At 36.2% G+C, this 25,083-nt stretch overlaps 1 protein-coding gene across 2 annotated transcripts in view; it reads left to right on the top strand.

Moving 5' to 3' along the window:
* RABGAP1L (RAB GTPase activating protein 1 like) overlaps positions 1-25,083 on the top strand; it is a 680,962-nt gene that overhangs the window by 140,249 nt on the left and 515,630 nt on the right. For both annotated transcript variants that reach the window (XM_036756235.1, XM_036756234.1), the window contains exon 12: positions 22,480-22,573. In XM_036756235.1, the coding sequence (XP_036612130.1) occupies positions 22,480-22,573 (94 nt within the window). The remainder of the gene's footprint in view (positions 1-22,479; positions 22,574-25,083) is intronic.

Below are 25,083 nucleotides of genomic sequence, written 5' to 3' on the forward strand. Positions count from 1 at the left end.
ATCATTTCTTTTAGCACAGTAGTATTCCATTAGATTCATATACCACAACTTGTTCAGCCATTCCCCAATTGATGGACATCCCCTCAATTTCCGATTCTTTGCTACCACAAAAAGAGCTGCTATAAATATTTTTGTACATGTGGGTCCTTTTCCCATTTGTATGATTTCTTTGAGACACAGACCTAGAAGTAATATTGTCAGGTCAAAGGGTACATGCAGTTTTATAGCTCTTTGAGCATAGTTCCTGGTTGTTCTTCAGAATGGCTGAATCAGTTTACAACTCCACCAACAATGCATTAGCATTCCAATTTTCCCACATCTTCTCCAACATTTATCATTTTCCTGTTTTGTCAGCCAATCTGATAGGTTTGATGTGGTATCTCAGTTGTTTTAATTTGTATTTCTCAAAGAAGGGACTTCAAAGGTCTGGTTCAACTCTCTCATTTCCTAAATGAGGATGCCAGAACCCTATGTCATTAAGAGATTTCCCCAAGGTCAGAAGCGTTCCAATTAATACTCTAGATCCTAACCTCTACTGATGTACTTTCCGTTAACAAATCACCTGGCTGACTAAATTAACTTTTAGCAAAAAACACTCAGAAACTAAAGCAGGAGTAATAATTATGAAATAATGCTTGGGCTTTCTCTTCCAGCAGCTCAGAAAATGACAACATAGACATATGCATAGAAAAATGCATAGAAAATGACAACAAATTTAAAATACCCTGGTAATGAGGCGCATTTATGAGGAGTACATGTGACCAAAGCAACTCTTAACCATGGTTGATCTTTGCTCTGTTTTTTATTTGGGGAAGAATGTCCAACAGAGTTTTCTGTGGTGTCATAGTTGGACCAGGTGATTCTGCTGCTGACTGAGCTGGGCTTCTTCACTGCTGGCTCCTCCATTCCTGGGCCAGACCTACTACCTCTGCTCCTCTGTCACTGGGAGGCCAGGCTTGCGCTTTCTTGGACTGAGCCTCTTCACTACCTTGTTGTTTCAGAAAGGGCAAAGACACTTAGCCTAAAATTGGCTGCAGCTTCCCCCATTCTGTCCCCATGAATGGACCATGAGGTGTTTGTACCTTTCAGGAAGCAGGTAACAATGCACAGAGAGATGGTTTCTCTCTCTCTCTGGTCTGAGGTCTTAGACCACTCCTTCTTGCTTCAGGGCTGAGTCCCCTTAGAGAGGAGCCTCACTTTAGGTCACAGTGCTTACCTAATATCTTGATGAAATTATCATCTCTATCAGATTAACTGTAACCAGGCAATACCCATTTGCCCAATAATCACAAAAGAGTTCTGGGGTTCAGAGCTCCCCAGTTATTAAATCTAAATTCCTTTTGTTCATGTGCAAATGGGCAGCTAAGAACCAAGACACTGAGGTTCATCTTTGACCTAGATAAGTTTATTGTCTATGCAGAATACTTTTAGTGTTTTTTACATACAAATCTCAGATGAATCCTTGCCCTTCTTATTTTCAGTCAGAAAAATTGCCGTAGACCCAAATGGAGGGGGGTGGGCTCTTAGATATATCCCCAGTGTGATGCATGTAGTAAGTAAGGTGCATTGCATATAGTAGCTATTTGATAAATGTTTGGTTTGGGAAAATATTCAGAAATTTCTGAACTTTTAGAAAAATAGTAAATTACAAAATTTTATACTTGGAAATGTTTATGCTGGAAGTTAAAAAATTTTAGTGGTCTGCAGACTTAGTATGAGCCAACAGTGTGATATGACAGTCAGGAAAGTTATATTAATGTGATCTTGGGTTTCATTAAGATTTATATTGCTTCCAGGAATAGGCAATAACTCCATTGTACTCTGTCCTGGTCAAATCACATTTGATGTATTATATTCATTTCTGGGTGCTATTATTTTAGAAGGTCATTGATAATTTGGTAAGTATCCATAGTAGAAGAACATTCAGGTTGGTGTAAGTAAAATGACTAAAAATGATTCAGCTGAATATTGTAGCAATATGGCAGTAGCTTTGGCTAGACCCTCATGTAAGGTGTGGTGATACTTTTACTCCAGCCAAGATTTATAAATTGTCACTACTCTTTCTCATAACAGTGAGGATTATGGTCAAATAAGAAAATAAAATAAATTCAGAAGCAGGAAGCCTAGTGTTTTAAAAATATATACAGTTGGTGAGGAGTTTGACATTATCAAGGACTTCTCACTCTTCTTCGCCCCGTGTATTCATTCAGCTTCCAAATCTTGCCAATTCTAACCCTGCAACATCTCTTGCATCTGCCCCTTCCCATCACGCATATAGCTGCCACCTAAATTCAAGCCCTCTTGTCTAGATTATTGCAATAGCTTATTGATGAGGGAGCTAGGTGTTGCAGTGTCTAGAGAGCTAAGTCTGGAGTCAGGAAGACCTGAGAATTTAAATCCATTCTCAGATACTTACTAGCTGTGTGACCCTGGGCAAGTCACTGGATGTCTTTTTGCCTCAGTTTCCTCAGCCATGTAATGGGGATAATAATAGTACCTGCCTCTCGCAGTTGTGAGGATGAAATGAGATACTCTTTATAAAGCTCTTGGCACAGTGCCTGGTGTGCAGTATGTACCCAACAGATGTTTATTGCTGTCCTTCTTCCCCTGACCACCATTGGCAAGATTGTCTTGTGTGATTTTCCTCTAGTGTAGATCAGACCGTCACTCTCCTGCTTGGTAAATACCAGTGGCACCCGATTGCCTCTAGAATAGTGTTATTCAGATTTCAAAGGCCTTTCACAGCTTTGCTGCCATCCATCTTTCAGTCTCATTGTATGTTCATTCTCCTGCCACCCTCTGCAGCCCAGTCATACTGGCCTTTTGTTTCTCTTAATACTCCATCTCCTAGTCTCCCGGGTTCTTCCTATGTGGCTGTTCCCCACGTCTAGAATGCACTCTCTCCTCGTCTTTGCTTTACTTAATCTCTCTTCCTTCAAGAAACAGCTCAGCCTTTCCTGCTCGGCTCTACTGCCAGATCCCTTCTCTGACCCATCGTATTGAACTGCTTTGTGTTTATTCTCGTTATGCTTGTTTTGTAGAAACTTAGGTATGGATGTCCTGTTGTCTCTACTCCAGAATATAAGTTTTTTGCGAATAGGGATTATTTCATTACATGTATTTCCCTGGTGCCTGATACTAGTTCCTGGAACTTATTAGTTTAGTAAATATTTGTTGATGGAATAATTTAGAGAGAATAAGATGCCAGCAGACAAGGCCATCCTTTTAAACTGTTCACAGTTTATCATTGTCCAGAATTGCAAGTCATTTTATAGAATGTAATAGAATTTTAAGCCTCTAAGGGACCTTCGGGAGATCTGTTGTGAGGAAAGCATGTTGTAAATGGTAAATCACTATAAATATGAGCTATTGCCATTTATTAAAACCCCTTTAATTTACGGTGAAGGATAGCAAGTGTTAGGGAGGTTGTGACTTGCCCACATCCTACAGCTAGTTAGTGACAGAGATGGAAATACAGTCCAGATCCTTTGACTCTTCATTATCTTTTCTGGAATGTCAGAGTATCTCAACCTAAAAAAATTCTGAGAATTATTAGATAAAACATTTCTCACATGCTAATCCTCTGTCTGTTAGCAGTTGAGAGATAGAGTTAATGTTCACGGTTTTTGAGTTGAAGCTGTTGATCTTCTGAGATTATCTCCAGTTTTCCATGTATATATCTTGTTTGTATGTAGCTGTTTGCATGTTGTATTTTCCATTAGGCTCTGAACTCACTGAGAGCAGGAACTGTTTTGTGTCTTCATTTTATCCCCAGAACTTAGCACAGTGCTTTGTACATAGTATGGGTTTAATACATGCTTTTTGATTGACTGGCTTCAGTACTGTGCCCTAATGACTTGGATATGGGACTAAGAGTTTTAGTGACCCAAATCTCTTAAAACTGGTGGATGAGAGCTGGACTTTCTTAAAAGTATTGCTAAAAATACTGCATCTGATTAAATATTTGGCATGGAGTAAACATTTGTAAAGTGTATGTCAGCAGAAGGGCTACATAATACAGCACGGTTGGCATTTCCATTAAACTGTAAGTAGAGACAAGCAAGACCACTCTAGTCTAAGGATTCTAAATAGTATATACTTATGCACATTAAGATTTTTCCCTGAGTATTTAGCATTAATGCTTAAATTAAGTTTGAATATGAAAAAACCTGAACAGAATTGAAAGAAAGAAGACTTAGGGTTGCTACCTTTTTTTTCTTTTAAATTAAAAGAATCACCAGATTTCCTCCTCTCATCTGTATTGCTCACTCTCACTACTTGGCTATTCTTTGCCATGCCTTGTTTTGCCTTGCTTGGCTTTCGGCTTCCTACCTCCTTATACTTAAACTCTGGAAGTCCTATAGTGATACTTTTTCAAGAGTGTACAATAATAAATATTCTCAAAGTAGGACTTTAATTTGTGGCCTAGAATTTTCTTGAGTGAGAAGTATAACTCTTATATCAACTGCTTTTGATCTGAAGAAAGTTTTAGCCATGTTTTCATCATCTTCTCTGTGAAAAGGCCCTGTATGAATAGAACACTAAGTTTTACTGATGAAGAGTTGGTGGAAAATCACTACAAAATTATGTGGAGGGTCTGAAAGCGGGCACTGTTTACTGTGCTGCCTCATCTTTCCCCGTTGTCATCTGACAGACAGGACGTCAGGTCCTCTCACTAGGATTCTGTTGACTGCAAGATTTCCTACCTGGGCTGCTGAGACAGTTTGGCTGTGAACAGGAAGAGGGGAAGGTTCTGGGAGGAAGACCTCTTGATGAAAGTATCTAGCTGGCATAAATGTGGGGGTGGACCTCAAGGGGGTATAGGTCAGGGCTGGAAGTTTAGGAGTCATCTACCTTGGGAATGGCTATTAGTCTGCTAACCCGAGACCTTGTATAAAGAGAAGGTAAGGAGTTAGAGGAAACCATAATCTTGAGGGGTGCTTAAGGTCCTTAGGCACAGAATACTTGATTTAGAGCTTCTTCTTTCTCCCATTTTTTTTTCCTCCCATTGCATTCCCCATTGTGATATTTCTTTAAAGACAGATATAGAATTTTTGTATCTTTAGTATTACTTATGTAAACAAAATTAAAGTGTATATATATATATATATATTTTTAAATGGTATGAATCTCTTATTCTTACAATAAATTAGAGCCTCATAATTCCCCAGTGCCATGAATATAGTTCTCTTTTATAACCATGTCCCAAACCAAAAGTTTCCAAAAGAGCTTTTAAAAAAACTTCCCATGTTTTGAAGTAGACTTGGCAATGGTTCAAAAATCTCCTCTGGATTATCACTGTTTTACAAAATAAGGTTGTTCTTAAGAGTATTAATTTTTTTAAGGGCAAGCTAAAGATTTATTGTCTTATAGTCATTTAAAATGAACATGACTATAATTTGTGAATTAATGCCTTTTTATCTCCTTAGTGCCCCCAAACTTATTTTTATTTTGTTTAATGAATTAACTTATCTTCTAATTGACATATATTTTGGAAAGGAGCGTCTGGATTGGATAAATTAGTGAGGACCTGATCTTCATAAACTCAGTTTCAGGTTCCATGCTAGTATGGGTCATTTGGCATTGCACAGTGAAGCATATTTTCCTGTATTTTGGATCTTTTATAGTGGACTATGTGAGATACAAAGAGAATTGTGTAAAGAAGGTGAATGACTCGTTGCAAACATATTTCCACTTCTGGGGGAAAAAAAGCACTTTTTTTCCTCTGGAAATAAATATGGTTTGTTAGGTCATGAGCTGATAGTTCTACTTTGCAAAAGACCCTCAAGAAGTTGTGATAATGTCTTATGATACTCTGGGAATTTCTTCCAGGGCTTTTTTTAGGTTGTATGTGTCGCATCTCAGTGTTTTACAATCCATCATTCATTTTAAGGATTAAGATGTACTGTATATAGCAAAGAAAAACATGACAATTATATAAGAAAAGATTTGTATATGAATGAACTAAAAAAAAAAAAAAGAAAACCCAAGCCTCATGCTTTTACTTGGCCAGGAAGATCAATAACTGACCTTATTTGACAATTTAAAGGAAAAATGTTTTCACCATTGGAAACAAAAGAATGTTACTTTTGTGGAACAAAGTTGGAACAACACAATCATTGTAATGTTAGAGAAGAGGCTTAACAATTACTGTAGTGATAACTATAAATAATTTTGGTATAAAGGCACTAAGTTATTTAGCACACATTATCTTTCTTGTACTAATGGCTTTATTAAGGCCCTCAATGGTAGCAGTAATATTTTAAGAGTATTATGTGTCAGAATTCTGTATAGCAATTCAATGATAAAATTAAAATAACAATACAGTGCGTAGTAACACCAGTCTTATTAAATATGAACACACACTGAGAATAGAATAGCTTATCGTGAGATAGGGAAAAGAATAGTTTTATCAGATATAATTTATTGTCAACTGGATGGAACTGGCCTCTAATCTGTGGATGGCTGGAGCTGAACAGAGTAGGTTAGAGACAGGAGAGTCAGGAATCAAACAAGTTTAGTTTCAAAGTGAGGAAAATGGCTTGCAAGCAAGGACACATGTGCCGGGGCCCTGCCCTCAGTCAGGGGACCCGCTTTAGTGTAGCCGCATCTCAGTACTGTACCAGTGGCTGCACAGTGAGTTGTAGCCCTGACAGTGAGGGGTAGCAGCAACAATGAGACGAGTTTGATTCATAGCAGGGCTTCATGACTGGAATGTGGATACAACAGATCCTCGTTCGAGCTCAGAGAAACCTGGTGCTGGTCAAAGCAATACAATGACTATGTGGAACACTTCTGGGGTATTGCTGTGACTGAGATCATTTAGAGGGTGAGTGCAAAGGACTGTTGTCATGCCAAGCTCGGGGTACAGCTTGCTTGCTGGGCCTTAGCTCTGGAAAACAGGGTATCTCCTAATATAATTGTCATGTTAGAGAAGAGGCTTAACAATTAATGTAGTGATAACTAAAGATAATTTTGGTATAAAGGCACTAAATTATTTAGCACACATTATCTTTCTTGTACTAATGGCTTTATTTAAACAGTGATATTTTAAGAGTATTATGTGTCAGAATTCCTTATAGCAATTCAGTGATAAAATTAAAATAATAATACAATGAATGTGGTGGGAGAAAACTGCCATGTATATCCAATAAGCTAGATTCCTTGGGCAGCTACAGTGTAGGAAGAAGAATACATAGTTGAAGTACTTAGAAGATCACTAGACAAAATCCAAGAAAGGAGCCAGTAACACAATCCTCATCCTCAGGTGTTTATTATACATATATGCAAACAAATGGTTAACAAATGAGATAATAATGCAAATATGATCTTATTATTGTCACTGAGACCTCAGACTATGAAACATGGTTCTAGAGGGGGCTTATTTAAAGTAAATAGATTAAGTAAAGAGGGGTTGGGGTAGAACATAATAAGAAAGACATACTCATTTGAGGAAACCCAAGAATCAGGCACAGGCCACATGGTAGAAAATTTGGTTAAAAGCTAGTAAAGATTTTTGCTTTTATCTCCATTCCTGGTACTTAGTACAATGCTTGACACACAACAAATATTTGTTGACTAGTTGATGGGTTGACTGTGGGCAGAAACAGGTTCAACCTTGTCATGAGTTTACTACAGACCACCTGTAGAGGTCTTAGCTTGCAGAGACCTTTTTTACCTCTGTTAGAGAAATGGGGAAAATGGGGCATGGCCCTTCACCAAACTACCATCAACAGTCTTCCTGCCTTCACAGCATTATCTGCAGTCCATGAAGAGAGTTAAGTTTTCCATTCTTCCTTGGATAACCCACCCTCTTGCCTTTCCCACCTTGAGGCCTACCTCTCTCATACCTGGTAGTGAATAGAAAGGGTGGGAAACTTGGATTAAACACTTGCTGGCCAGCTCTCTCTCTGTCTCTCTCTCTCTCTCTCTCTCTTTCTCCTCTTAAGCAAAAACACAGTAGCTAACAGTTTCTTGACTTTATTACTGATAATTTCATCTTTCCAGATGTGGAGAAACCAAGATGAATTTCATTTTCATGTACTGATAGAACTGACAGATGTTACTGCTGAGCAGTTGTCAGTGACCTCTAAAAGATTAGGGAATGATTGGTGAAGGACAAATGATTTCCTGCTTTTCAAAAAAAGGAAGAGAAGGAAGAGACTATAGCTTGCAAATTAAACTGTAGGCTCGCCGGTGGGGCCATTTATTATCTTATGGGTAGCAGTAATGACAAGGACTCTGCAGTATTGTTGGGAATGGGGGGGGAAGGGGAGCCAAGCAGTTGAAATACAGAAAGCATTGCTGACAATCTTAAGATAATGATTGTATTTCTCATGGTTCATTCCCATAATGAATGTAGGGACATCAGCAAAAGGAGCAGAAATGATGACATGCTTATCTCCACCCTTTAAATGAGCCCCAGCCTTTTCTGTAGAAAAAGCCTCCCACCAGTGTAGTCTTCCATACTGATCTCTAGCGTTTCCCCATTTGGGATCCTATTCCTAGAGGACAGTAATGGCTTTTCCATTTATCACTAGTTTTCTATTCTTATCCTTGATGGTACCCTTGAACTTGCCATGAGTAGAATTATATTGGAATGTATAAACCATATAGTTGAGGCCAGTGAAAGGGTCATTGCTTGCTATGAAACTTCAGTTTCATTATCACAATACTTCATAATATTTCACAGTACTGGATGGTTTCTCTTTAGTGGCCTCAGTAAAAGGGGGAGGTAGAGTTGGACAGGATTCCTTCCAGGTCCAAATTGTATGTATGTGTGTATGTACCTGTGTGTGTGTGGCACATAGTAGGCACTAAACAAATGCTTATTGTTTGATATGTATATGTAAAGCATACCTTGTGTTAGTCAACAGTCAGTCAACAAGCATTTATTTAAGGTTTAGGAGAGATCTAGGTTCAAATTACACCTCTCCTAACTAGATAAGTGATAATGGGCAAGTCACTGACTTTCTCTGACCCCTCAGTGCCCTCTTCTAAAATGAGCTGATGGTAATGTCCATTTTAGATTAGTTAGATTGACATGTAGGATAGGTAATAGTACTTCCCCCACAGGGTTGTTGTGAAGATCAAATAAGGTAATGCATGTAATACACTATATAAATGTCCCCTATTATTATTATCATCATTATTACTGGTTATGATGATGACAGTGATAATAATAGCAATAATAAATGTCCGCCTTACCCTCTCAAACATAGTTTTCATGAGCCTATCTGCTGAGCTGCCACTGTTTTTTCCTCTTTTCTGTAAGTGGATCTTCTTGGTTTTCTTTCCTATTTCATGGCTAAATCAGCAGTGATCTGTTTCATAAGAACAGCATTCTTATTATTCTTCCCTTTTTGTTACTTGATGGTAATTGGTTGGTCAGAACTTACTTTCCTTTTTTCCATCTTTCCATGGTATAGATTAAAAATTTAAACCAAATATTTCACAATACTGTGATGGATCTGTCTGGAGAGATATCTTATTTGGCCTCTGGGTTGAAGGAATGGAAGGTCTGTGTAGTCTGATGCCCTAATAGAGGAGTCCTACTAGTAGCCCGAAATAAACCTTGTCTTTTCCTCTGAAGTGATAATACTGTATCCTGCCAGGATATGCAAAGTAAATTGGAAAAAAGAAAACTGACCTGTATAGACCATCTTTATTCTAATGAGCTCAGATATGAGCTTACTTGATATAAAAGTTTAAAGAAAATGTATAAATAAAAATTAAACTATCCCCTACCCTTAGGAGAAGAAAAGAGAATTGTAATGATAATTTTAAAAAATTAAAACATTATCATGGTAAAGAGATGAAGGTTATCTTAATAGGACTTAACTTTTATTGAATGATAACTGATAGTATGAGATTATGAGAAAAACCAGAAAGTAAAAATTAAGCATTTCTGAAAAACTCTTCAATAATTCCATTTTCCATGATTAAGTTTCTCTTTTCATTCTTCACATGGATAATTATACTGTAAGAAAACTAGGTTTTATGTTGTACTGCTAGATAACCATAATCTCTTGATATTCTTTGATCATATTTATTAAAGAATATCATCAAATTTAAACTGTCTTTGTTAGCCATTGGAATTAGGCTTCAAATTTCCTTTTATAAATGGGATGAAATAATTTGTTAATAGAAGCATAGTAATTTTTCTCAGCAATCTGCCACAAAAGCTTAGCTAAACATCTTGTACTATTTTGATTTATGTATCAGGTATGTTTATTTTATTTATCTAAATCTTACATCTACTGTATCTTTGGCACTATCTTCTTAGCTTTAAAAATATAAATGTATTATATTTGTATGAAAAGAAGACGCAGAAGAAAATCTGCTGTGAATTACTACTTGGTTTTGATGTAATGTTACCATTCTGTGATTGAGTCCACTGGCAATGTCTTCTTTTTTTCACCTTATTCTCCTAAGGAAGTTATGTCATTAGTTGTGTTAAAATTTACCAGTCTTCCTTTATTTAGAACAAAGCAACAACAGAGGTGTATATCTTTTTATCTTTTATAAAAGTCTTAGAATTTCTAATGCTAAATCTAGTTAGTTGGATCTTTCAAATGACCAAATGTGTGATTATATATTTCCAGTTCTTAGCCACCATAAAAAGAGCTGCTATAAATCTTTTTGTACAATAAGTTCCTTCCCCTTCTTTTTAATCTCTTTGGGATACAGGCCTAGTAGTGGTATTTCTATGCACAGTTTTATGGCCCTTTGAGTATAGTTCCAAATTACTCTCCAGAACGGTTCAGTCAAGCTTTTTCTAGTTTTTTCTTCCTAGCTGCAGATGATGGGGCAGACTTTTTAGCATTCTGCTACCTATATCTAAGGATTTTTCTTAGACCTTCTCAGAGTTCTGGACTTGACCTGAGGGAATCTGGTTTTGACCAACATTACTGCTCCATTCCAGGGGGTAAAAAGTCCCATCTCTATATTGTGGTGAGAAGCCATAATATACGCTTCTGCCAGCCAAACCACAAGTACACAATCAATCATTCCCTAGTCACCCAACATTTCTAGGTAGTAGCACGTCAAAGCAATCAATCTCCAATTCTTTGTGTCAGCCATATACAAATTAGATGCTGGGAAACAAGATATTTTTGCCATCTTTGACCTGAGTATGTACTCATTCCTCTGATGAATTGCTTTTTCAGTGTTTCTCAAACAACTATCAAATTTTTTTCTGCTCCTCTCAGGCAATAAAGTCTTAATCAGAAAGGGATACCCACTTTTTATACTCAGATTTTAAAAATTAGTGTAATAATCGTATTTATTAGTGCTGAAAGGGGTGTACAGTTCTTTATATATGTTATGAAGTTCACAACAACTGTGTGTGAGTTGGTACTAATGGGTATTATTATCACTATTTTATAGGTGAGGAAAGTGAGGTACAGAGATGTTGTGTCATGCCCAAAGTCCCATGGCTAATAAATGTTATAGGTAGGCTTTGACTCTATGGTCTCCTGACTCCAAGTCTGTCACTGTAGCTGCTATGCTATATTGGTCTTAATTTTCTTGTAGATAAATAACGATTGTGGCTGAGAATCATTTTCCCCAAGTGTAGGTGGGCCAACCAGGCCAAAGCATAATGTTGGTAATATAGATATACAAAAATATTAATTTTTATCTCTTTTGATTTTTGACATCTGCTGTTTGTGTAGCTTACAAAATGATTTGATTAGAACTTTTGCAAAATCTTTTCTTTATATTTTCTCTTTTTGTCTTTCATGATACAATTGTAGTTTTGAAAATGCTCTTTGTAAGAAACCTAGAACATTAGAGTTGACAAGGAATATAGCCATCACTTAGGGCAGTCCTCCACCCACAGTAATAGTCCTTTGGAGGTTGCCATCTTGCCATCCAGTGACAGAGAGCTCAACTGCTAAGTGTGGCAGCCTCCTCCATTTATGGCTAGCTTTTGGGTCATGCAGTTACAGCATCATAGGACTGAGTGTTGGGAAGCACCTTAGGAATATCCTAGTCCAACTTGTACCTGAACAAGAAATTCATTTGTGATATCCCTGACAAGTGGCTTTTAGCTGTCCTTGAAGACCTCTATTGCTAGGCAAATACTACTTCTCATCATAGTCCGTTCCAATTTTAGGAAGCTCTGTTAGAAAGTTTATATTGAGCCTAAGTCTGTTTATTTCCCATTTCTACCTTTGTTCTTAGATCTGCCCTCTGGGGTAAGTAGAGGATAGCGAATTTCCTCATCTCAAGAGCAACATGGCAGATATGCGAAGACCACCATTAAGTTGTACCTCTGTCTTCTCTTTTCCAGACTAATCATCCCTAGCATATGAGCCTTGATGAAAGTAGGAACATATGATCAGAGATAGAATAAAATAAGTCTTCAACATGGACTGTAACATTTTTTTTCTTAAGCATCACTTGAGTCTGATTCAAATATGGAGTATACATAATGTCTCTTTGTAGTCATTTTGTACTGGAAATAAAATTATTCTACTGCACCTTCATTACTAATGAATTAGTAATAATTTCAGTACTCTGGAGAAATTTTTAAAATACCTCTTTATTTTAATTCTAAGTTTTCTCACATACCAAAATACTTGTATGGAAAACTAAATTGAGATAACAAAACACTAGAAATAAAAACATGTATTTCTAGGGATTTCACTATACTCATCTTCTAATGTACTTAGGTAGATTCTCAGAATCTTTTCCTTAGGGGCATCTAAGTGGATCAGTGGATAGAGCGCTGGGTCTGGAGTCAGGAGCACCTGAGTTCAAATTTGGCCTCAGAAACTTATTAGCTGTATGATCCTGGGCAAGTCACTTAACCCTGGTTGTCTCCCTTCCCCCCAAAAAGAACTTAGTCCTAAAATTCACATCGACTTCTGATTCTAAGAGAAACTTTTACAATCCAGCTTCCTCATTATAAAAGTGAGAAAATTGAAGTTACATCACTGACCCCTCTCCTCTCCTCCTCTTGTCAAAGTGGTCTTCATAAAGCTCAGATCTGACCATGTCATATCCCATTCAGTAAACTCAAGTGGTTCCCTGTTGCCCCAGGATCAAATATAACAATCCTCTGTTTGGCTTTTAAAAGCCTTCATAATCTGGCCCCTTTCCAGTCTTATACCTTCCACCCCACTCTAGGCGTTCTGCAATCCAGTGATGCCGGCCTCATTGCTTTTCCTCGTAAACCTCTATCTCCAGACTCCTGGCCTTTTCACTGGCAGTCCCCTGTGCTTGGAATGCTCTCCCTCTTCAGATGCCTCCTGGTGTCTCTGGCTTCCTTCAAGTCTCAACTAAAATCCTGCTTTCTGTAAGAAGCCATTCCCAGGACTCCTCAGTCTTAGTGCCTTCCCTCTGAGATTACCTCCCAGTTATCACGTATATGTATCTTGTTTGTACATGGTGTTTGCTAGTTGTCTTCCCCATCAGGATGAGCCCCTTGAAAGCAGGCGCTATCTTTTGTTTATCTGCATATCCCCAGTCCTCACTGTAGTGCCTGGCACATGGTAGGCACTTAATAAATACTAGTTGACTGATGGATTAGGGAGTGAAATGAAATATGGACAGGGCTTAACTGAAATAGTGATCTGGAAGAGAGAGTCACCAAGCAGGACAGTGGGGCCCAGAGGGGAAATTCCAGAGGTGACAGGGCATGGTCTCTGGTTTGAGTTGTCCATAATTACACAACTGTTATATGTCAGAGGCAAGATTTCCCGGATCCATGGCTTGCCTTCTGTCACCACAAGAGCTGGTGCTCACTTTTCTTCATGCCAAGAGAGACTCTTTTCCTTGGTCTTTGTTTTACCCCCTGTAGCTACAACAGAACACACTTAATCCCCATGTTAATAACTTAAATGTTTGAAGATGTCTATTGTTTTTTTCCCCTCAGGTTACATATCTCTTGATTCTTTCAACCATTCTCCATATAACATGGGTTGAAGATACTCATGGGGCCATTGGATTTAGAGCTAGAAGAGAAGGACATTTAGTCCAACACTCTCATTTTCTTTATGAAGCAACTGCGATGGGCAGAGATAGAAATCTAACCTAGACCCTCTTACTCCCAAACCAGGAGTCTTTTGACACCACAGGAGTCCCTTTGGTCTCATTCTACTTTTTAAGACTCATTTACTTAACATATAATTAAAAATTGATTTTACAAAGGTACATTTCTGCCTAGACACTATCCGAATTATTAAAAATTCTGAATCAATACCATGTAACAGTAAAGAACAGTTTTTAATGTAAGGACAAAAAGCCCTTAAAAGGTAACAGTCAATATAAAGCAAGACTGACTTTTATCCATTTGCTAAGGCCTAGGAAAGCATGTCTTTTATCAGTGTATCTTTAATGTCAATTTAAAATTTATTTCCTTTCATTATTACAAGGAGTCTTATAAACAAGCACATATTTAGCTAAACATCTCCAGTTCCTTCAAAAGACCCTCCTCCAACATGGACTTAAAGCCCTTCTTTATTCCTCCCTGACATTCTGTAGCTTATCAATGTCTTTTCAGAAATGTGGTGCCCCAAACTGCCCAAGTCTTCCAGATGCAGCCTGGCCAGTATACAGCATTACTCCCTCTTACAATTGCATTGTTCTCCTTCTTCAGGTATAGATTGGACTAAAGGTCCTCTGACATCTCTTCCATGGCTTAGAATATTTGCTGCCTTAGGCCCTTTAATACCACTCTCAAAATTAGAGGATGATAGGGAACAGAAATAAAATTTATTAGGTATAGGTCTGCTCACATCACTTCCTTGTCCCAAATCTCACCATGATTCCCCATTACTCACAGGATAATGTACAAATTCTGTAGTAAAACATTTGTATGCCATGTCTGTTTAGTAAGCTCCTTGAGGGTAGGGCTTGCTTAGTTTGTACTGTAGCTGCACAGTGCCTTTCACATAATAATAAAAAATGATTGTCGAGTTGAATTTGAGGCCTTCCACGATCTTGTCTTAACCCACCAGTCTAGCCTTAAACTGTGCCTTTTCATACACAATGCTATAGCCAAACTGAATTATTCAACTAGCTAACAGAAGTCTATTAAAATTATTCTTTAAAATACCATAGATGGCTGTGAAACTTATATTTGTTATTGTGATGCTTGGCTCTCATCTAGAGATTTGTTGTTCTTCAAGGTAATGCTACTATTTAGAAGCACTTCTCCACCAGACCTGTGACTTCAGTGTCATAGGGAAGTAACTCCTAGTGAAGAAACGCCCTCTACCATTGCACGTCAGTAACTTAAAGTTTTTGAACATTAACTTGGATCACCGTGTAAGATTATGACTTATCCAGTGTCACAGAGCCAGTATTTATTTGAGGCTAGACTTGAACCCAAGTGTTCCTGACTGGCTGGCTGGCTCACTATGTAGTATGTCATGGTGCCTCTTACTCTTATAACATTACAGACATAAAGAAGTTTGTTATTAAAATTATATGTTATTCATTAAACTTTATGTGGCTCAAAAATGATATGTAATTAAAATCAACCACACTTAGAATATTCAAAGGAATTTTAAACATAATCTTCTCAAGGCTGATTGAAGGACAAGACCCATGTAGCCAGGATTAATGGTTGGATGCCAACCTGGTGGGAGGGCTCTAAAGCAATTCCCCATAGCTCCATCCTTCATTCTTTTCTGTTCAGCATTTTCATTAGTGACTCAGAGAAGCTGCGCTTATCAGATGTGCAGATAACATGGGGGTGGGAGTTATAGCCAATGTGTAGATAATAGAATCAAGAAGAAATAGTGCTTTACAGCCTAAAACACGGGCTATTTATAATAGTAGGGACAAATTAAAAACCTTACATTGGGCTAAAAAAAGTATATATACATATATATGTGTGTGTGTGTGTGTGTGTGTGTATATATATATATTTATACACATATACACACCCAGAATTGGGTAAAAAAAATATTGGGTTTAGTGTTTCACTAATATAGAACATCGCTACCCATCCTAGATGCCCATTGTGAGAAAGACATTGGCAAGTCACAGTGAGTACAAGAAAGGGTTCTAGCCATGCCATACAATTATTTTTCCTCCCACTTAATATTTTATTTTTCCCAATTACATGTAAAGATAGTTTTCAGCATTCACTTTTATAACATTTTGAGTTCCAAATTTTTCTCTCCTTCCCTCTCCTCACCACTCCCCAGGATGGCATGCAGTCTTATATATAGGCTATACATATACAGTCCTATTAGACATATTTCCACATTCGTCATGTTGTGAAGGAAGAATCAGAACAAAAGGGAAAAACCATGAGAAAAAAAAAAGGAGATAATAGTATGCTTAGACCAGTATTCAAACTCCCTAATTCTTTCTCTGGATATGGATAGCATTTTCCATTTTTAGTCTTTTGGAATTGTCTTAGATCATTGTATTGCTGAGAAGAGCTAAGTCTATCAAAGTTGGTCATTGCACCGTGCTGCTGTTACTGTGTACAGTGTTCTCCTGCTTGCTTCACTTAGTATCAGTTCATGTAAGTCTTCCCAGGTTTTTCTGAAATCTGTCTGCTCATTATTTCTTTACAGAACAGTGGTATTCCATTACATTGATATGCCACAGCTTGTTCAGCTATTCCCCAATTGATGGACATCTTCTCAATTTACAGTTCTTGGCCATCACAAAAAGAGCTGCTGTAAATATTTCTGTACATGTTGGTCCTTTTCCCTTTTTTATGATCTCTTTGGGATACAGACCTGTAATGGTATTTATGCCATCCAATTGTTGATGAAACTTCATGAAGGAACCATGGATAATAAGTGGGAGAAGAGAAGCCTAGTACTGGGTAGCATGGGATAGTAGCAATGCAATAATTTGTTTTCAAGTATTTGATGGGTTGTTATATAGTAAGAAAGATTTTGCTTAAAGTTGCAGAGAAGTAAATTTTCACTAAATATGAGGAGCAAATCTTAAACAACTTGAGCTGTGCAAAGGTAGAATAACAGAATCAAGATTGAAAAATCTACAGTCTCAAGCAGAGGACTGAATCTATTAAGATTATATTTAGTAGGGACTAATTGAAAGGCTTACTCGATTCATTAGATGATGTATTCCTTTCTCACTAGAGGTTCATATTTGTTGGAAATGATATACCAGGGATTCTTACTTAGGCACAAGTTGGACTGGTTGGTGTGAGATTTTGTGATATTGCTCTTAACACTATGCTGCCTGCCTATATGAAGTCATTTTCTTTATAAGGTAGTTTCATGGTAGGAATTTTTAGAAGAATTTTAAGACGAGGCACAAATTTATTTCCTCAATTCTTTTATGTCATTATTTCTGGGTTATGCAACCTTTTATTTCTATCTTTACTTTACCCAAGCCTTTAACCTCAATTCTAGAATGAGATTGACTTTTAAGATGATAGCATTGCTTTGAGAATTCTTATCCTGCTCACCCCACAGGGTTGAAGATCCATATTTATTATGGCTGTTTTATCCCAAGTATATTATCTTTAAATCTTATCTTACATTAATTTGGTTCACTCTCCAAGCTACTCATATCAGTCTTTGTCACATTTGTCTTTTTGGTAGTTTTTTTTGGGGGGTGGTATCCTATACTTTTTCATTATTTTCAAAATTGATCACTGATTAATAATGATAATGCTGAAATAATATACCCACTTTTCCCTGTTGGAGTCCACTTAATGCCAGTCTTCATTCAACTATCACATAACTGATAAAAATTTGTTGCTGCCTGTTTATCAGATTTTATCCAGCTTCTTTTCTGATTTAGATAAAACGTCTTCATCCCACCCAAGTGTCTTCATGTAGTATTATGTCACTGTCTTGGTTACAGTTTAGATAAATGTATCATTGACTTCCTTGAGCTGTATGCCTAGGAGGGGTATCTCTGTGTAAAAGAGTATTTTAGTCACCCTCTTTGAACTATTCCAAATTGATTTGTACTAATTATACTAATTCATAGCTCTACCAAAAATACTTCAGTGTGCCTGTCTTTCCAAAGCATTTCTAGCATTAGCTATTCCCATCTTTTTTTTTAATCTTTGACAAGATGGTTGGTGTGAAGGGAAGCCCTAGTGTTGTTTTGATTTGTATTTCTTTTATTATTAGTGATTTAAAGCATTCTTTCATATAGTTGTTAATAGTTTTCTGTTGGGGAATGGCTTTTGATCTTACATATTCCTGTTTACATGTTTTGGATATCAGAATCTTCTCAGATATTTGATATAAATCTTTCTTATCCTTTTTGTATTTATTTTGTTTGTGCAAATTTTTTTCAGTTTTATGTAATTAAAACTCTTCATTCTATCTTTTGTAATTGCCTCTGTCTATTGATTAAAAACTCACTTCTCACCCTGCCCTTAATGCTTGTGCCCAGTATATGATCTGTTTCTCTTTTTTTTAATCATATGATTTTAAATGTTCAAGAAGTATCCATTTTGAATATGCTGTGGCATATGATGTAAGGCAGAGGCAACATGGTGTAGTAGACAGAAATATGAACTCAGAGCCAGGAAGATCTGTGGTCAAGACCTGTCTCTGTCATGTAGAGCCTGTGACGTGGGTCAGGTCACATGAGTAACCTTTTAGGAAGCTCTCTAGGACTAGTAGTTGCTAAGAAGGTGCTGACCTGCATGCCAGAGGCAATTTCCTTCTCCCAGGAGCTGGATATACCAATGAAATAACGGTTCTTATCCCTTATATCATGTAAGATGTTTATCTAAACCTAATTTTTCCCTTACTATTTTCCAGTTTTTCTAGCCATTCTTGTCATATAGGGAGTAGTTCTTCCTGGGTAATTTATGTTTTCAGGTTTTGGATACTGAGTCCAATTATTTCCAGTTCCTTCTTGTCCAGTCTGTATCATCCATCATTAAGATAAATGAGGGAAAATAGAGAGATGTATGAGCTGTTGAAGAATTTAGAACTAAAAGATAATATGACATTTATATGATAGTACCACTAATGAGATACACATATCTCAGTATCATATGGCACCTTAACAAACAGATTGTGTACTGGGTAGGACACAGGAGGAATTGCAAGTAAATGTAAGCGCTGTAATAATAAAGAATGATTTGCAGAGCATAACATAACAAATAGTGTTTGATACAGGGATCACAAGCAAATGACACACACGGATCTAAATAAAGACAATGATGAAAACTAGTGTTCTTATTCCTTACTCCTTTCCATGTATTTTCAGTCTAGTGATGCTGGCCACTTCACTTACTGACTCCATGCATTTTCACTGGCTATCTTCCACCCTTGGAATGGTCTTCTTGCTCCTGTTCCTCCTCCTAGCTCCTGTAGGTTCCTTTAAGTCTCAACTAAAATCCCACCTTTTGCAAGAAGCCTTTCTTGATAGCCCCTAATGCTAATGCCTTTTCCCTTGGGATCACCTTCAGTTTTATCCTGTATATTTTGTTTGTATGTAATTGATCACATGTTGACTCTCCCATTAAATTAAAACTCCTTAAAAGCAGGCCTTCTTTTGCCTTTCTTTGTATTCATAGCACTTAGCACACTACACTGCCTGGCACATTGTAGGAGCTTAAAAAATGTTTGTTGTTATTGATTAGGTCAGGAGAAATCATAGAAACATCAAAAACTATGTGAAAGAAAAAGATAATGATGAGACAACATACCAGAATTTCTGGAATACAGCCGAAGCTGTACTATATGAAAAAATATGTTGCTAAAAGCATGGGTCGACTAGGTGGTACAGTAGATAGAGTGTTGGACTTGAAGTCAGGAAGACCTGAGTTCAAATCTAGCCCCAGGTACTTACGAGCTATGTGATCCTGGGCAAGTGATTTAACCCTGTTTGACTCAGTTTCCTCATCTGTAAAATGAGCTGGAGAAGGAAATGGCAAACCACTCTAGTATCTTGGCCAAGAAAAGCCTAAGAGGAGTCACAATCAGCCATGACTGAAAACAACTAAGCAACAATAAAAGCATATATTAACAAAATTGAAAAAAGGGAGATTAATGAACTAGTTATGCAGTTTACAAAATTAGAAATTCAACAAATCCAAAATAAGCAAAACAGACGAAGTCTGAAAAATTTCAGAAGAAATGTATTAATTGGAAAGTAAAGAGACTGTGAAACTTAGTAATGAACTAAGAACTGGTTTTTTAAAAAAAAATTAACAAAAAAATTGATAGATTTCTACCAACCTGAGTAAAGAGAGAAGAAAATTATATTAATAAAACAAAAAAGAGGAAATTGTAGCAAATAGAAAAGAAATAAAAAGAATTGTTAGTGCCTAGTACACAGATTTATATTCTAAGAAAACTAAGAATTCAAATAAAGTAAAAGATTATACAAAAATCTAAAATACTCATATTAACTGAACACCAAATAGAGATCTTAATGTTATTCAAGCTCAGAATGGAAAGTGAACTTGCTATATAGGAACTTTCAAAGGAAACAAAATCTTTGTCTAGAAGGACTTATAGAAAAATGCTATAAAATTTTAAAGAAGAATTATTGCCCGTTGCACACATTATCCTAAGACATCAAGAAATAAAACACTCTCTTACGTTCATTTTGTGAGACAAATATAATTTTATAATTGGGAAACCTGGGAAAGTTTGAGTAAAGAGAACTATGGTTTCTTATCATTAATGAATATGGATTAAAAAATTTAAATTAGATCATTGCAAAAAGACTATAGCTATTTATAAAAAAAAAATCATTCATTATGATCAACTTGGATTTTTGCCAGGGATACCAGGCTGGTTCAACATTAGGAAAACAATGATGAATTAAGTTAAAAAGAAAACTGTCTGAAGTGATATGATTATATTAATAGATGCAGAAAAATCCTTTGAGTAAGTATAATATTTGTGCTTAAACCTTGTAAATGAAGCCGAGAAGAATCTTTAAAAATGAATAAAATGTATCTTTCTAAAACCAAAAAGATGGCCTAACATGAACAGTCAAGCAAGCACTTTCTTCACCTGTGGTCTACAGACTTCTTGTTGATGTATAGATTTTAGCAAGGGCTAACAACTCAGATGGGGAAAAAATACATCTTTATTTCAGTATAATTGGTTTTCCTTTTAAACACACCTATTTAACCTTATGTATTTAAAAACATGATTCTGAGAAGGGCTCCATAGGCATCATCAGACTGCCAAAGGGGTCCATGATACAAAAAGAAGTTAAGAACTTCTACATTAGAAGCTTTACTAAGGAATAAAGATATAAAGCAAGGATTCCTTCTTTCCCATCTATTATTTGATGTAGTTTTAGAAACGTTAACAATAGAAGAAAGATGAGAAAGAAGTAAAAGTCTTTTAAAAATAGGAGTAGAGAAAATAAAACTATTTTTTAAAAAAATTAATGACAGAATAGTTTATTTAAAACATTCTAGGGAATCAGTAGAGGAACTAATTGAGACAACGAATAGCTTTAGTAAAGTATTGTGGCAAAATGATTCCCCAACACATCTACACAGCAGTAACAAAATCCAGGAGGCTGTCATATAAAGGCAAGTATCATTCCAAGATGCCTACAAAATGTAAATATTGAATGGGTGTCAGACTACCAGAGCACACTCAACACGTGTATAGAGACAGTTATAAAAGGCTGCTTAAAGAAACAAATAAAGTTAAGTAACTGAAAGGACAGTCAGTGCTCGTGGCTGGGCCATTCTTCTACAGTGACGGTGATAATAGCAAAGAGGTAATTTATAGAAGTGGAGCAATGATAACTAAACTCATTTGGAGGAACAAAATATCTAAAATGTCTAGGGAAATCAAAACAGGTCAGAATAAGCAGAGAATAGGATTTCCAGACCTCACACTGTTTCATGAAGCAGTAATCATCAAAATCATTTGATCCTGATTTCCATGCATTTTCTAGTTTTTTTAAATTGGAATTGAAGAAACACTTTGGCATACAAGTATTTAAGTTGTCTTTTATCAAAAGTTAAACCACTTAGATGTTCTAGTTTTAGAAATATAAAAGTTTTGGGTAGGTATACTTACTGATTAAGTCTTTTCAGAGATGTGTACACAGATGTTGCATGTGCAAGTGTCTGTGTGTGTGTGTGTGTGTGTGTGTGTGTGTTGCCTTTGTACATGTGTGTGTATTTGGTGGTTTCCATACATATACTTAGGGGTTTTTGTCTTTGTAAATTTATTCTTTATTATTACAGGATGGATTGAGTGGAACAATAGATCGAGTTCAAAGTTCCTAATTATATTATGATCTCTACCTTTTTGACTTAATCTATTACTTTGAAAAGAGCTAGGTGGTTTAATTTTTAAATTGAAAAATATGTATGAGAATTTTCATAAGGAAAAGATTGTGCTTTGAAATTCTTAACCTGGGTTACTTTATATTATTGATGATAAATTAATATAGCTTTCAAGGCTTTTTTTAAATTTAGAGATGGTGTTAAGTTAAAGTGCTAATTTGAATGTACTTCAGTATTTCTTGTCTGATAAATTTTCGAATGTTTTTGTTTTATCTCTCTTTTTTTTTTTTCAGAGAGCGATAATGAACTCTCAAGTGGTACTGGAGATGTGTCTAAGGATTGCCCTGAGAAGATCTTATATTCGTGGGGAGAATTGCTGGGAAGATGGTAAATTTCAATTTTATCCTTTCCGATTTAACATCTACTTATTAAGTTTTCTTTGAACAGAATTTTGAGGCATGAATTAACTTCCTCATGTAAATTACAGCCTTTATGATTATGCCAAAAGTTGGATTACTGTAAATGAATTTTATGATGGCACTGTGTTTAAAACAGCACAGAAAATCAATTACAATATAAATTTGTAGCTATGTTTAATATCTGTGCTTGAACATCAACAAAAACATTGTCATTGCATTTTCAAATACTTATTTTAATCATTATTCTGTCATTATTTTGTTCAGAACAGTCCATTGCATGCTTTATTGTCAAAATACTTAAATTCTCGTATTAAAAGGGCTAATTCATTTGTACTATGCCTGGCTCTCTATATTTGTCTCACATGTTTCTACCTGCTACATACGTGTTTCCTTCCCATACCTGGTTTTAAAAGGGGCAGATTCAATCTTTTCTACTGTGCAATAAATTGTTTTGAGAAGCAAACTTTCCCCTAGTTTGTAATTCATATTAATTTCTGGTGCCAAATAATTTCAGCTTGAAAAGACATGATTTTTTTTTAAAAGAAGTTTCTCTGGGGATTAGGATTAAGTTTTTATCTTGTTTCCAAATAAAAGTAAATAGTAAAATCTTTTGAAAAAAAAATCATGCCATCTCTACTATTATAGAACCAAAATCTATATTAGAGATCTGCAAATCACAACTTAGATTTTAGATAACATTATAATAATATGAATAAAGTGCTAAAATTAGTTTCAGGTAGAATTAAGTAGCTAGTTGGTATAAAAATAAAACAAACCATTATAGAGTAAGGTGTATGGAAATTTATCTTGGGTAACCGACAACTACCAGTTTTAAAAAGAAAACTTTTCAGTATTCACTGTAAGCAGGCAGTGATTAAGTAGAGTATATTCCATATCTTTCCTTGCAACTAGCATCTCTGTACCCGTAATAAGTATTGATGGAATTGAATTGAGATTATATCTACATACCTGGACCTGGATCTGTAGCTATATATCTCTATTTAACTATGTAGGGCATCTGATGAAATTTTCCTTTGTAGAATGTCAGAACAAAACCACAGGTTCTTATTATATGATTACTTCATATACATATATTCGCCATACTATAAATTATAGAATGAAGTAGATGCATGCCATCTTGAATTCATTTCCACATAATTTTATGATTTCTTTACATTAGTTTTTAAGTTTTTCCTGTCAATGCCAATCCAGGAAGGAAGGAAGCGCCTTTGGGGAGCTCTGGTGACATTCCAATCCTAAATCCAACGTTGAGAAAGCTCACTAAAAATGCTGTAATTGCTTGTTAAGCCTACATTCAAAACCACTGAGGGCCCCTGCTCTGTTTTTGAGAAGGGAAAGAATGTAGGTAGAGTAAAATTAATAAACTCACTGAAATTTTTTCAGAGTTTCATTGGAGCTGCAGAGAAAAAAACAAAACACCAAAACTTTAGCCAACGTCCTCCACTACCTTCCCACCTCCAAGTTTTAGCAAAACAAAACAACATATATTTCTTTGTTAGTGATAGAGCTTGAAATAGCAAGTAGATAAGATAATGATTCATAGAATGAATTGGATGAATCTTCTTTTTCTTATTTAGTTCCTTGCCTATAAACACACAGTTCTTTCTTATTTAAACACACACACACACACACACACACACACACACACACACACACACCTCTAAATCCTTCTATTCTGCTGGCCTTTGTAGCCACCATCATCTGTCTCTTTTTTATTTCAGTGCCAATTTTTAAAATAATTGGTCCACTCCTACTGCCTTCATTCCCTCACCATATATTTTCTTCTTAGTTCCACGAAATCTTTTTTCTCTTTACTGAGACTTAATTCCTGAAAGTTAGCAGGGACTTTTTTTGTTTCCATATTTTGCCCTTGTCTTTTCTCATTAGTTTTTCTCTTTCATTACTTGGTAATACTTGGTTTTGTTGACACATGACTCCTTAAAACTTCACCCTTTTTTTGGGAGGGACATAGTGATGCTGTATTATCCTTATTTTTCTTCTTTTTCTTCTATATCCTCTTTTCTCCTTCTTCTAAACCTTAGTAAGAGTCCCTAAAGATGAATGTGCCCATAAGACTGAGTCATTTGGTCTTTTTTTTTTTACTCTGTTTTTCTTATGGAGAACTCATATGATGTACGGTTTAACCCCTCTCTCTTTCTCTCTCTGTCTCTCTGTCTCTCTGTCTCTCTCTCTGTCTCTCTCTCCCCCTCTCTCTCTTTCTCCCCCCCCCCCCCGTGTCCTAATAATATTCACTTTTCTGTTTTTGGCCTATATTTTCAGTTACCTTTAGGATATTCACATCAGAGGTTTTTAGCCTTTATTATGTCACATACCTCACTGGCAGCCTGGGGAAGCCAATGGATCTCTCCTCAGAATAATGTTTTTAAGGGAACAAGATAAAATCTGTGGGTTTAACAAAGGAAACCAAATATGTTGAAATCCAGTTATCAAAATACT

Source organism: Trichosurus vulpecula, chromosome 4 (genome assembly GCF_011100635.1).
Source record: "Trichosurus vulpecula isolate mTriVul1 chromosome 4, mTriVul1.pri, whole genome shotgun sequence".
Taxonomy (NCBI): domain Eukaryota; kingdom Metazoa; phylum Chordata; class Mammalia; order Diprotodontia; family Phalangeridae; genus Trichosurus; species Trichosurus vulpecula.